Here is a 14313-nt window from a genome sequence, read left to right as displayed (position 1 = left end):
GCTACGCCCCATCAGCGCAGCTGTCAATCAAGGAGGCCACGCCCCCGCAGCGCAGCTGTCAATCAAAGAGGCCCCGCCCCGCGGCCCCGCCCCCGAAGCGCAGCTGTCAATCAAAGAGGCCCCGCCCCGCGGCCACGCCCTCCCCCGCAGCGCGCGCAGCCCGCGACGTGGGTGGGGCCTGGGAGCCCCAGGGACCCCCCCCCCAGTGTCCCCAATGTCCCCCCAGTGTCCTCCAGTGTCCCCCAGTGTCCCCCCAGTGTCCCCCAGTGTCTCCCCAGTGTCCCCCAGTGTCCCCCCAGTATCCCCCAGTGTCCTCCCAGTGTCCCCCAGTGTCCCCCCAGTGTCCCCCCAGTGTCCCCCAGTGTCCCCCAGTGTCCCCCAGTGTCCCCCCAGTGTCCCCCCAGTGCCCCCCAGTGTCCCCCAGTGTCCCCCCAGTGTCCCCCAGTGTCCCCCAGTGTCCCCCCAGTGTCCCCCAGTGTCCCCCAGTGTCCCCCAGTGTCCCCCAGTGTCCCCCCAGTGTCCCCAATGTCCCCCCAGTGTCCCCCAGTGTCCTCCAGTGTCCCCCAGTGTCCCCCAGTGTCCCCCCCAGTGTCCCCCAGTGTCCTCCAGTGTCCCCCAGTATCCCCCAGTATCCCCCAGTGTCCCCCAGTGTCCCCCCCAGTGTCCCCCAGTGTCCTCCAGTGTCCCCCAGTGTCCCCCAGTGTCCTCCAGTGTCCCCCAGTGTCCCCCCAGTGTCCCCCCCAGTGTCCCCAATGTCCCCCCAGTGCCCCCCAATGTCCCCCAGTGTCCCCCAGTGTCCCCGTGTCCCCGTGTCCCTGGTGTCCGTGTGTCCCTGGTGTGTCCGTGTGTCTGTCCGTGTGTCCGTCTGTCCGTGTGTCCCTGTGTGTGTCCATGTGTCCGTGTGTCTGTCCGTGTGTGTGTCCGTGTGTGTGTCCGTGTGTCTGTCTGTCCGTGTGTCCGTGTGTCTGTCCGTGTGTCCCTGTGTGTGTCCGTGTGTCTGTCCGTGTGTGTGTCCGTGTGTCTGTCCGTGTGTCTGTCCGTGTGTGTGTCTGTGTGTGTCTGTCCGTCTGTCCGTCTGTCCGTGTGTCCGTGTGTGACAGGGAGGGGCTGCAGGGACAGAACCGGGGGACACGAGGGGGGGGTCCCACGGGCGGGGGGGTCTGAAGGGGCCGCGTGTCCGTGTGTCCGTCCGTGTGTCTGTCCCTGTGTCCGTCCCTGTGTCCGTGTGTCCATTGCTCTGTGTGTCTGTCCGTATGTCTGTCCCTGTGTCCGTGTGTCCATCCCTGTGTCCGTGTGTCCGTGTGTCTGTCCCTGTGTCCGTGTGTCCGTGTGTCCATCCCTGTGTCCGTGTGTCCATCCCTGTGTCCGTGTGTCCGTCTGTGGCTCTGTCCCTATGTCTGTGCGTCCATGCCGGTGTCTGTCCCTGTGTCCATCCCTGTGTCCGTGTGTCCATCCCTGTGTCCATGTGTCCGTCCCTGTGTCCGTGTGTCTGTCTGTGTGTCTGTCCGTGTGTCTGTCCGTGTGTCTGTCCGTGTGTCCCTGTGTCCGTCGCTCTGTCCGTGTGTCTGTCCGTGTGTCCGTGGCTCTGTCCGTCTGTCCATGTGTCCGTGTGTCCATCCCCGTGTCCGTGTGTCCCCGTGTCCGTCGCTCTGTCCGTGTGTCTGTCCGTCTGTCCGTGTGTCCCTGTGTCCGTCGCTCTGTCCGTGTGTCTGTCCGTGTGTCCGTGGCTCTGTCCGTGTGTCCGTGTGTCCATCCCCGTGTCCGTGTGTCCGTGTGTCCCCGTGTCCGTGTGTCCCCGTGTCCGTCGCTCTGTCCGTGTGTCCGTGTGTCCATCCCCGTGTCTGTGTGTCCCCGTGTCCGTGGCTCTGTCCGTGTGTCCGTGTGTCCATCCCCGTGTCCGTGTGTCCGTGTGTCCATCCCCGTGTCCGTGTGTCCCCGTGTCCGTGGCTCTGTCCGTGTGTCCGTGTGTCCATCCCCGTGTCCGTGTGTCCCCGTGTCCGTCTGTCCGTGTGTCCGTGTGTCCATCCCCGTGTCCGTGTGTCCCCGTGTCCGTCGCTCTGTCCGTGTGTCCGTGTGTCCCCGTGTCCGTCGCTCTGTCCGTGTGTCCATCCCCGTGTCCGTCTGTCCGTGTGTCCATCCCCGTGTCCGTCGCTCTGTCCGTGTGTCCATCCCCGTGTCCGTGTGTCCGTGTGTCCGTGTGTCCATCCCCGTGTCCGTGTGTCCCCGTGTCCGTCGCTCTGTCCGTGTGTCCATCCCCGTGTCCGTGTGTCCCCGTGTCCGTGTGTCCGTGTGTCCATCCCCGTGTCCGTGTGTCCGTGTGTCCCCGTGTCCGTCGCTCTGTCCGTGTGTCCGTGTGTCCATCCCCGTGTCCGTGTGTCCCCGTGTCCGTCGCTCTGTCCGTGTGTCCGTGTGTCCCCGTGTCCGTCGCTCTGTCCGTGTGTCCGTGTGTCCATCCCCGTGTCCGTGTGTCCATCCCCGTGTCCGTCGCTCTGTCCGTGTGTCCGCGCTGGCCCCGCCCCTCCCGGCCCCGCCCCGGCCCCGCCCGGCCCCGCCCCGCCGGTTCTGCGGCTCCGAGCGGCGGCCGCGGCCTCACCGGGGCCTCACCGGGGCCTCACCGGGGCCTCTCCGGGTCCGGGGCCGCTCCGGGACCCCCGGCACCCCCGCCCGGGGCCGCTCCCGGGGCCCCCCCGGCTCCATCCCGGCTCCATCCCGGTTCCATCCCGGCTCCATCCCGGTTCCATCCCGGCTCCATCCCGGCTCCATCCCGGTTCCATCCCGGTTCCATCCCGGCTCCATCCCGGCTCCATCCCGGTGTCCCCCCCGCCCCATCCCCGTGATTCCCCTCATCCCTCCCCCCCCCGCCCCTCCCCATCCCCGGTGCGGCCGGGCCCGGTGCTCCCCCGCCCCCATTCCCGGTTTCCCCCCCCATTCCCGGTTCTCCCCCGTTCCCGGTTCCCCCTCCCATTCCCGGTTTCCCCCCCGCCATTCCCGGTTTCCTCCCCCATTCCCGGTTCTCCCCCATTCCCGGTTTCCCCCCCCATTCCCGGTTTTTCCCCATTCCCGGTTTTTCCCCGTTCCCGGTTTTTCCCCGTTCCCGGTTCCCCGGCAGGGCGAGGCCGCCCCCCCCCGGAGCAGCGATGGGAGCGGCCGTGGGCTGAGCCCCCCCAGGTACCGCCGGGGCCGGGGATGGGGCTGGGGGAACTGGGATGTACTGGGCCATACTGGGGTGTACTGGGATGCACTGGGATGTACTGGGCCATACTGGGGTGTACTGGGATGTACTGGGCCATACTGGGATGTACTGGGCCATACTGGGATGCACTGGGATGTACTGGGCCATACTGGGATGTACTGGGCCATACTGGGATGTGCTGGGCCATACTGGGATGCACTGGGATGTACTGGGCTGGGCAGTGTCTGTAATGGTCTGCACTGGGATGTACTGGGCTGTACTGGGCCATCATGGGATGTAATGGGCCATACTGGGCTGTACTGGGCTGTACTGGGCTGGGCAGTGTCTGTAATGGTCTGCACTGGGATGTACTGGGCTGTACTGGGCTGTACTGGGCTGTACTGGGCCATACTGGGCTGGGCAGTGTCTGTAATGGTCTGTACTGGGATGTACTGGGCTGTACTGGGCTGTACTGGGCTGGGCAGTGTCTGTAATGGTCTGCACTGGGATGTACTGGGCTGTACTGGGATGTACTGGGCTGTACTGGGCCATACTGGGCTGGGCAGTGTCTGTAATGGTCTGTACTGGGATGTACTGGGCTGTACTGGGATGTACTGGGATGCACTGGGCTCTACTGGGCTGGGCAGTGTCTGTAATGGTCTGTACTGGGATGTACTGGGATGTACTGGGATGCACTGGGCTGTACTGGGCTGTACTGGGCTGTACTGGGATGTACTGTGCCATACTGGGATGTGCTGGATTATAGTGGTCTGCACTGGGACGTACTGGGCCATGCTGGTCTGTACTGGGCTGGGCAGTGTCTGTAATGGTCTGTACTGGGATGTACTGGGCTGTACTGGGCTGTACTGGGCTGTACTGGGCTGGGCAGTGTCCATAATGGTCTGTACTGGGATGTACTGGGCTGTACTGGGCCATACTGGGATGTACTGGGAGGTGCTGGGTCTGTGTTGGCCTGCACTGGGCCATGCCACACTACACTGGGCCATACTGGTCTGTACTGGGATATACTGGACTCTGCTGGGCTGGGCTGTGTCTGTAATGGTCTGTACTGGGATGTACTGGGCCATACTGGGATGCACTGGGATGCACTGGGATGCACTGGGATGCACTGGGCTGTACTGGGATGCACTGGGCTGTACTGGGCTGTACTGGGCTGGGCAGTGTCCGTAATGGTCTGTACTGGGATGTACTGGGCTGTACTGGGCTGTACTGGGCTGTACTGGGCCATACTGGGATGTACTGGGTCATACTGGGATGTACTGGATTATAGTGGTCTGCACTGGGACGTACTGGGCCATGCTGGGATGTACTGGGCTGGGCAGTGTCTGTAATGGTCTGTACTGGGATGTACTGGGATGTACTGGGCTGTACTGGGCTGTACTGGGCCATACTGGGATGCACTGGGCTATACTGGGCTGTACTGGGCTGGCCAGTGTCTGTAATGGTCTGTACTGGGATGTACTGGGCCGTACTGGGATGTACTGGGCTGTACTGGGCTGTACTGGGCTGTACTGGGCTGTACTGGGCTGGGCAGTGTCCATAATGGTCTGTACTGGGATGTACTGGGCTGTACTGGGCCATACTGGGATGTACTGGGCCATACTGGGATGTACTGGATTATAGTGGTCTGTACTGGGATGTACTGGGCTGTACTGGGCTGTACTGGGCTCTACTGGCTGGGCAGTGTCCATAATGGTCTGTACTGGGATGTACTGGGCTGTACTGGGCCATACTGGGATGTACTGGGAGGTGCTGGGTCTCTGTTGGCCTGCACTGGGCCATGCCACACTACACTGGGCCATACTGGTCTGTACTGGGATATACTGGACTCTGCTGGGCTGGGCAGTGTCTGTAATGGTCTGTACTGGGCTGTACTGGGCTGTACTGGGATGTACTGGGCTGTACTGGGCTGGCCAGTGTCTGTAATGGTCTGTACTGGGATGTACTGGGCTGTACTGGCATGTACTGGCTGGGCAGTGTCTGTAATGGTCTGTACTGGGATGTACTGGGCTGTACTGGGATGTACTGGGCTGTACTGGGCTGGGCTGTGTCTGTAATGGTCTGTACTGGGATATACTGGGCCATACTGGGATGCACTGGGATGCACTGGGCTGTACTGGGATGCACTGGGATGCACTGGGATGTACTGGGATGTACTGGGCTGTACTGGGATGTACTGGGCTGTACTGGGCTGGGCAGTGTCTGTAATGGTCTGTACTGGGATGTACTGGGCTGTACTGGGTTATACTGGGCTGGGCAGTGTCTGTAATGGTCTGTACTGGGATGTACTGGGTTATACTGGGACGTACTGGATTATAGTGGGCCATACTGGGATGTACTGGGCTGTACTGGGCCATACTGGGATGTACTGGTCTGTACTGGGCCATACTGGGCTGTACTGGGCTGTGCTGGGCCATGCTGGGATGTACTGGGATGTGCTGGGTCTGTACTGGGCTGTACTGGTCTGTACTGGGCCATACTGGGCTGTGCTGGGCCATGCTGGGCTGTACTGGGTTATACTGGGCTGAACTGGGTTATACTGGGCTGAACTGGGTTATACTGGGCTGTACTGGGCTGTACTGGGCCATACTGGGCTGGGCTGTACTGGGTTATACTGGGCTGGGCTGTACTGGGTTATACTGGGCTGTACTGGGCTATACTGGAATGTACTGAGTTATACTGGGCCATACTGGGCTGGGATGTACTGGGTTATACTGGGCTGTACTGGGTTATACTGGGCTGCACTGGGTTATACTGGGATGTACTGGGTTATACTGGGCCATACTGGGCTGGGATGTACCAATCTTTACTGGTGGTGCTGTCCTGTACTGGGCTGGACTGGGTTATACTGGACTGTACTGGGCCATACTGGGCTGTACTGGGCTATACTGGGCTGTACTGGGTTATACTGGGCTGTACTGGGCTGTACTGGGTTATACTGGGCTATACTGGGCTGTACTGGGCTATACTGGGCTGTACTGGGTTATACTGGGCTGTACTGGGTTATACTGGGCTGTCCTGGGTTATACTGGGCCATACTGGGCTGGGATGTACTGGGTTATACTGGGCTATACTGGGCTGTACTGGGCTATACTGGGCCATACTGGGCTGGGATATACTGGGTTATACTGGGCTATACTGGGATGTACTGGGCTATACTGGGCCATACTGGGCTGGGATGTACCAGTCTTTACTGGTGGTGCTGTCCTGTACTGGGCTGTACTGGGCTATACTGGGCTGTACTGGGTTATACTGGGCTGTACTGGGCTGTACTGGGCTGTACTGGGTTATACTGGGCTGTACTGGGCTGTACTGGGCTGTACTGGGTTATACTGGGCTGTACTGGGCTGTACTGGGCTGTACTGGGTTATACTGGGCTGTACTGGGCTATACTGGGCCATACTGGGCTGGGATGTTCTGGGTTATACTGGGCTGTACTGGGTTATACTGGGCCATACTGGGCTGGGATGTACTGGGTTATACTGGGCTATACTGGGCTGTACTGGGCTATACTGGGCCATACTGGGCTGGGATGTACCAGTCTTTACTGGTGGTGCTGTCCTGTACTGGGCTGGACTGGGTTATACTGGGCTGTGCTCTTCTTTACTGGTCCATACTGGGCCATACTGGGCTGTGCTGGGCCATGCTAGGGTGTACTGGGCCATACTGGGTCATACTGGGCCATACTGGGCTGTGCTGGGCCATCCTAGGGTGTACTGGGCCATACTGGGCCATACTGGGATGTACTGGGCCATGCTAGGGTGTACTGGGCCGTACTGGGCCATACTGGGCCATACTGGGATGTACTGGGCCATGCTAGGGTGTACTGGGCCGTACTGGGTCATACTGGGCCATACTGGGCCATACTGGGCCATACTGGGCCATACTGGGATGTACTGGGCCATGCTAGGGTGTACTGGGCTGTACTGGGCCATACTGGGCCATACTGGGATGTACTGGGCCATGCTAGGGTGTACTGGGCCGTACTGGGTCATACTTGGCCATGTTGGGATGTACTGGGCCATACTGGTCCATACTGGGCGATGCTGGGCCATACTGGTCCATACCGGGCCATGCTGGGTCACGCTGGGTGATTCTGGGATGTACTGGGCCATACTGGGCCATACTGGGCTGTGCTGGGATGTACTGGTCCATACTGGGCCATCCTGGGATGTGCTGGGCCATACTGGGATGTGCTGGGCCATACTGGGGTGTGCTGGGATGTACTGGTCCATACTGGGCCATGCTGGGCCATACTGGGCTGTGCTGGGATGTACTGGTCCATACTGGGCCATGCTGGTCCATACTGGGCCATGCTGGGCCATACTGGGATGTGCTGGGCCATACTGGGATGTACTGGGCCATACTGGGCTGTGCTGGGATGTACTGGTCCATACTGGGCCATGCTGGTCCATACTGGGATGTACTGGGCCATACTGGGATGTGCTGGGCCATACTGGGATGTACTGGGCCATACTGGGCTGTGCTGGGATGTACTGGTCCATACTGGGCCATGCTGGGCCATACTGGGATTTGCTGGGCCATACTGGGATGTGCTGGGCCATACTGGGATGTATTGGGCCATACTGGGGTGTACTGGTCCATACTGGGATGTACTGGGCCATACTGGGATGTACTGGGCCATACTGGGATGTACTGGGCCGTACTGGGGTGCACTGGGCCATACTGGGATGTACTGGGCCGTACTGGGATGTACTGGGCCATGTTAGCCTGGAGTGGGAACTGTGGGGTGTGCACAGGAGATACTGGGCTGAACTGGGCTGGACTGGGCTGAACTGGGCTGAACTGGGCTGGACTGGGCTGAACTGGGCTGGACTGGGCTGGACTGGACTGGGCTGGACTGGACTGGACTGGACTGAACTGGACTGGACTGGACTGGACTGGACTGGACTGGGCTGAACTGGCCTGGTCTGGGCTGAACTGAGCTGGACTGGGCTGGACTGGGCTGAACTGGGCTGGGCTGGGCTGGACTGGGCTGGACTGGACTGGGCTGAACTGGGCTGGACTGGGCTGAACTGGGCTGGACTGGGCTGAACTGGGCTGAACTGGACTGGGCTGGACTGGACTGGGCTGAACTGGGCTGGATTTGGCCATACTGGGCCATACTGGGCCATACTGGGCTGTGTGCTGCTGGGCTGATCTGTACTGGTCCATACTGGTTAGTACTGGTGGATGTGAATCTGTACTGGTCCATACCAGTCTGTACTGGTCCATACTGGTCTGTACTGGTCCATACCGGTCCATACTGGTCTGTACTGGTCCATACCGGTCCATACTGGTCTGTACTGGTCCATACTGGTCCGTACTGGTCCATACTGGTCTGTACTGGTTCATACCGATCCATACTGGTCTGTACTGGTCCATACTGGTCTGTACTGGTTCATACCGATCCATACTGGTCTGTACTGGTCCATACTGGTCTGTACTGGTTCATACCGATCCATACTGGTCTGTACTGGTCCATACTGGCCTGTCCCTGTCCCCACAGGCCCCACGGCGACGCCCAGACAGGACCAACATGGAGCCCTGAGAGGAGGTACTGGGAGAACTGGGAGAACTGGGAGAACTGGGACCTCACTGGAGTCACTGGGAGAACTGGGATCACTGGGAGAACTGGGAGAACTGGGGTCACTGGGATCACTGGGACCTCACTGGGACAACTGGGATCGCTGGGATCACTGGGATCACTGGGGTCACTGGGATCCACTGGGATCACTGGGACAACTGGGACCTCACTGGGATCACTGGGACAACTGGGAGAACTGGGATCACTGGGATCACTGGAGTCACTGGGATCACTGGGACAACTGGGACCTCACTGGGATCACTGGGATCACTGGGACCTCACTGGGACCTCACTGGGATCACTGGAGTCACTGGGATCACTGGGACCTCACTGGGATCACTGGGATCACTGGGACCTCACTGGGATCACTGGGGTCACTGGGACCTCACTGGGATCACTGGGACAACTGGGATCGTGTGTGTTGTGGGATCTGCTGGGATCTGGTGTGACCCGAGAGGATCTGCTGGGATCTGTCGGGACCGGGTGGGATCTGTCAGGATCTGCTGGGACCGGGTGGGATCGGGCGGGACCCAAGGGGATCTGCTGGGATCTGTCAGGACCTGCTGGGATCTGTCGGGACCGGGTGGGATCGGGTGGGACCCTCAGGATCTCTCAGGATCCCTTGGCCCAGAGGGGATCCTGGGGCTGTGTGGGGTGTCCCGGAGCCCCCCGGGATCTCACGGGGATCCGATGGGATCTCCTGGCACCCCCTGGGGGGATCTCATGGGCGATGGAGCAGGATCTGGGGAGATCTGGGGAGATCTGACGGGATCTGGGGAGATCTGATGTGATCCGGGGAGATCTGATGGGATCTGGGGAGATCTGACGGGATCGGGGGAGATCTGACAGGATCTGGGGAGATCTGACGGGATCTGGGGAGATCTGATGGGATCAGGGGAGATCTGATGGGATCTGGGGAGATCTGATGGGATTGGGGGAGATCTGATGGGATCCGGGGGGATCTGATGGGGTCTGGGGAGATCTGACAGGATCTGGGGAGATCTGATGGGATCTGGGGAGATCTGACGGGATCTGGGGAGATCTGACGGGATCAGGGGAGATCTGACGGGATCAGGGGAGATCTGATGGGATCTGGGGAGATCTGGCGGGATCTGGGGAGATCTGATGGGATCTGGGGAGATCTGACAGGATCCGGGGAGATCTGATGGGATGTGGGGAGATCTGATGGGATCTGGGGAGACCTGATGGGATCCGATGGCTTCTGACCATGGGACGGCGGGATCCGCTGGGATCCGCTGGGATCCTCCGTGATCCACCGTGATCCTCCGGTATCCTCCGCTGCCCCGTGACCCTTCGGTTCCCGGCAGGCGCGGCCGTGGGGATGGCGAAGCTGCTGGTGCCGCTGGTGGTGCTGGGGGCCGTGTCCGGGGCGGGGGTCCCGGTGTCGCCGCCGTCCCCGCGGTGTCCCCCGCGCTGCCTGTGCCCCGCGGCCGCTCCCAGCCCGACGCTGCTGTGCGCCCGCACGGGGCTGCTGGCGGTGCCGCCCAGCCTGGACCGCGGGGCCGTGGAGCTGCGCCTCGCCGACAACTTCATCGGCGCCGTGGGGCGAGCGGACTTCGCCAACATGAGCAGCCTGGTGCACCTGACGCTGTCCCGGAACGGGCTCCGCCGCCTCGCCCCCGGCGCCTTCGCCGACCTGCGCGCCCTGCGAGCGCTGCACCTGGACGGGAACCGGCTCCCGGCGCTGAGCGGGCCGCAGCTCCGCGGGCTCGCCAGCCTCCGCCACCTCATCCTGGCCAACAACCAGCTGGCCGCCATCGACGCCGCCGCCTTCGCCGCCTTCGCCGCCACCGTGGAGGACCTGGACCTGTCGCACAACAACCTGCCCGCCCTGCCCTGGGACGCGGTGGCCGCCATGGGCAGCCTGGCCACGCTGACGCTGGACCACAACCTGCTGGAGCGGGTCCCGGCGGGCGCCGTGGCGCGGCTGCCGCGCCTGGCCCGGCTGGACCTGACGGCGAACCGGCTGCGGGCGCTGCCGCCGGTACCGGGGCCGCCGGGGCCGGCGCTGGCGGCCGGGGGGAACCCCTTGCACTGCAACTGCGAATTGCTGTGGCTGCGGCGGGTGGCCCAGCCGGGCCGCCTGGAGACCTGCGCCACACCGGCGCCGCTGGCCGGGCGGCTGCTGGGAGCCGTGCCCGAGGAGGAGCTGACCTGCCGGGCCCCCGCCGTCACCGCCGCCGCCGCGCACCACCGCCCGCCGTTACCGAGGGGCAGCCGCTGCGCCTGGGCTGCGCCGCCGTCGGGGACCCTCCGCCCGCGCTGCACTGGCTGGGCCCCGACGGGCGCCTGGTGCAGAACGGCTCCCGGCGCTCGGTGGGCGCCGACGGCTCCCTGGAGCTCCGCGTGGCCACCCTGAGGGACCACGGCGGCTTCACCTGCGTGGCCGCCAACGCGGCGGGAGAGGCGGCGGCGCGCGTGGACGTGGTGGTGGTGCCGCTGCCGGTGCCGCGGGGACGGGACGGGGACGGGGAGGCGGCGGCGGCGGCGGCTCCCGAGGCCGGGCCCGGGCCCTCGGATATGGCCCAGGCGGGCGGCAATGACACCTGGGGGGGCCCCGGGGAGCGGCGGGTGGTGGCGGCGGAGGTGACCGGGTCCTCGGCGCGCATCCGGTGGCTGCCGCAGCGCCACGTGCCCGGCGTGCGCATGGTGCAGATCCAGTACAACAGCTCCGCCGACGACGCGCTCGTCTACAGGTGGGGACCGGGGGGTGTCCCCGAGGGGCTGGGGAGGGGCTGGGGAGGGGCTGGGGGAGGCTCCGGTGGGTCTCGGGGAGACCTGGGGGGCTCTGGGGGGAGCTGAGGTGGGTTTTGGGGGGGCCCTGTGGGACTCGAGGGGCAGTGGGAACAGCTTGGGGGGCTCCAGGGTGGTCTTGGGGGAGCTCAGGTGGGTTTGGGGCAGTACTGGGGAGGGGTCGGAGAGGTTCCAGTGGGTTTTGGGGGGCCTGTTTATCACATTGAGGGCTCCAGGAGAGTCTGGGGGGCTCTGGGGGGAGCTGAGGTGGGTTTTGGGGGGCCCTGTGCGACTCCAGGGGCAGCTGGGAAGAGCTTGGGGGGCTCTGGAGGGAACTCAGGTGGGTTTTGGGGGGCCCTGTGGGACTCCAGGGGCAGCTGGGAAGAGCTTGAGGTGGGTTTGGGGCAGTGCTGGGGAGGGGTCGGAGAGGTTCAAGTGGGTTTTGGGGGTCCTTGAGGGCTCCAGGGTGGTCTGGGGGCCTCCGGGGGGAGCTGAGGTGGATTTGGGGGGCCCTGTGGGACTCCAGGGGCAGCTGGGAACAGCTTGGGGGGCTCCAGGGTGGTCTGGGGGGAGCTGAGGTGGGTTTTGGGGGGCTCTGTGGGACTCCAGGGGCAGCTGGGAACAGCTTGGGGGGCTCTGGGGGGAGCTCAGGTGGGTTTTGGGGGGCCCTGTGGGACTCCAGGGTGAGCTGGGAAGAGTCTGGGGGGCTCCGGGGGGAGCTGAGGTGGATTTGGGCAGTGCTGGGGAGGGGTCGGAGAGGTTCAAGTGGGTTTTGGGGGGGCCTTGAGGGCTCCAGGGGGGTCTGGGGAAGGTTTCTGTGTTCTGGAGGGTTCTGGGGGAGGATGTTCAGGTGCGCATTGGGGGGGCTCTGAGGGGATGTGGGGGATTTCACGGGAATTCTGGATATCTGGGGGGCTCTGAGGGGATGTGGGGGATTTCGAGGCAATTCTGGATGTCTGGGGGGCTCTGAGGGGATGTGGGGGATTTCGAGGGAATTCTGGATGTCTGGGGGGGTCTGAGGGGATGTGGGGGATTTCACGGGAATTCTGGATGTCTGGGGGGGTCTGAGGGGATGTGGGGGATTTCGAGGCAATTCTGGATGTCCGGGAGGCTTCAGGGAGGTCCCTGGGGAGGTCTTGGGGTCACTCAGGGGGGTCCTGAGGAGCCTTTGAGGTGTTGGGGGGGGTTGAGGAGGTGTTTTGGGGGCTCCTGGCTTTGAGGGTTTTTTGGGCAGGTTTCTTAGCGCCTGCAGGGGGGTGAACTGGGGGTGCCGGGGTCTCGCACCTCCAGCCCCGGCTCCCCCTCGCCCCCTCCCCAGGTTGTTGCCCCCCTCCAGCCGCACGTTCGTGCTGCGGGACTTGGCCCCCGGGCGCCTGTACGAGCTCTGCGTGTCCACCCTGCGGGTCCTGGGGGACCCCCCCGCCGCCCCCCGCCCGCTCGGCTGCGTCTCCTTCGCCACGGCCGCCGCTCCCCCGGGCTGCGCCGCGCCCCCCCGGCCCCACTTCCTGGGGGGCACCGTCATCATCGTCATCGGCGCCGCCATCGCCGCCTCCGTGCTCGTCTTCATCCTCATCCTCACGGCGCGCTGGAAGGCGGCGGGGGCGCGGCGCCCCCCGCCCGCGCTCACCAGCGTCTGCTCCCAGACCAACGGCGGCCCCCGGCCCGCCGAGACCCCCGAGCTGCCCCCGCTGCCGCCGCTGCCGCCGCCCGCGGGCGGGGGTCCCGTGGCGGGGGGGGCGCGGGGGTTGTTCCCCAGCCACAGCTACCCCCGGCGGGCGCGGCCCCGGCGCCACGGGTCCCTCCCGCGGCTGGACGCGCCCGAGGGGAGCCCCCTGGGACCCCCCCTGCGCCCCTCCTTCGGCAGCACCCACTGGATGCTGGAGAGCACCGTCTGAGCGGGGGGAGCGGTGGGAGCTCCCCCCCCGGTCCCCTCTCTTGTGTTCTTCGGCGGCGGCACCCACCGGGACCCCCGGGACCCCCCCTTGGGCGGCTCCCCCGGGTGGTCCCGGGCGACCGAGCCCGGCCCCGGCGGCTCTTGTTGGGGGGGGGCGTCCTGGGAGCGTCCGAGCTCGCCCGGGTGCCCCCCCAGACCCATCCGGGATCCCCCGTGGGTGCCATTGGGAGCCCCCCAGGTGCCCCTCCCCTGCCCTGGGGGTACCTGTATGCAAACCTCCCCCCCCGAAAAAACCCGCGTGGGGACCCCCGGCGTGCGGGGGCAGCGCCACACGCGTGGGGACCGCGACAGGGGCCGCGACAGGGACCGCGACAGGGGCCGCGACAGGGACCGCGACAGGGGCCACCCCAGCAGCGATGGGGGCTCCGGTGCGCCCCGAATCGCGCCTGGCGTGTCCGGAAACCTTCCCCCCCCCCCCCCCCCCCAAAAAAAAAAACCCCGGACACTCTCGCGTGTCGCCCCCACGCGTGTCCAGCCCCCCCCGTGCCCCCCCGGAATGCGCACTTGGGACTTGTGTGTGCGCCCCAACATTTGTGTGCCCCCCTCGCCCCCCGCGGTGCCTTCGGCCGGGCCGGGGGGGACCCCGCACACGCCCCCGACATCTCTGCACAGATGACACGAGACCCGCAGCCCCCCCCCAAAAATAACCCCCCCCCGTGGGGAGGGGGGGGGAAAAAAGGGGGGGGCTCCCCCGGATGCCTGGGGACCCCCCCGTGTGTCCCCCTCCCCCGTGGCCTCTGCCCCCTCCCCAACTCGACCCGGGGGTTCCTATCTGGCTGGTCTGGATAACCCTGGGGGGGCTCCCCCAGCCCCCCCCCATTTCCC

The 14313-nt window shown here is 64.5% G+C and overlaps 1 protein-coding gene across 1 annotated transcript; it reads left to right on the top strand.

Moving 5' to 3' along the window:
* Positions 1-3086: 3086 nt before the first annotated feature.
* On the top strand, positions 3087-13909 carry LRFN1 (leucine rich repeat and fibronectin type III domain containing 1). The gene is given in 5 exon segments (XM_058859927.1): positions 3087-3168; positions 8703-8750; positions 10109-10986; positions 10989-11497; positions 12853-13909. Coding segments are annotated over 3 exon segments (1950 nt in total). The 5' UTR covers positions 3087-3168; positions 8703-8750; positions 10109-10122; the 3' UTR covers positions 13430-13909.
* Positions 13910-14313: the final 404 nt, after the last annotated feature.

This window comes from Poecile atricapillus, chromosome 31 (assembly GCF_030490865.1).
Source record: "Poecile atricapillus isolate bPoeAtr1 chromosome 31, bPoeAtr1.hap1, whole genome shotgun sequence".
NCBI classification, from domain to species: Eukaryota; Metazoa; Chordata; class Aves; order Passeriformes; family Paridae; genus Poecile; species Poecile atricapillus.
This window is presented reverse-complemented; position numbering and strand designations above follow the sequence as displayed.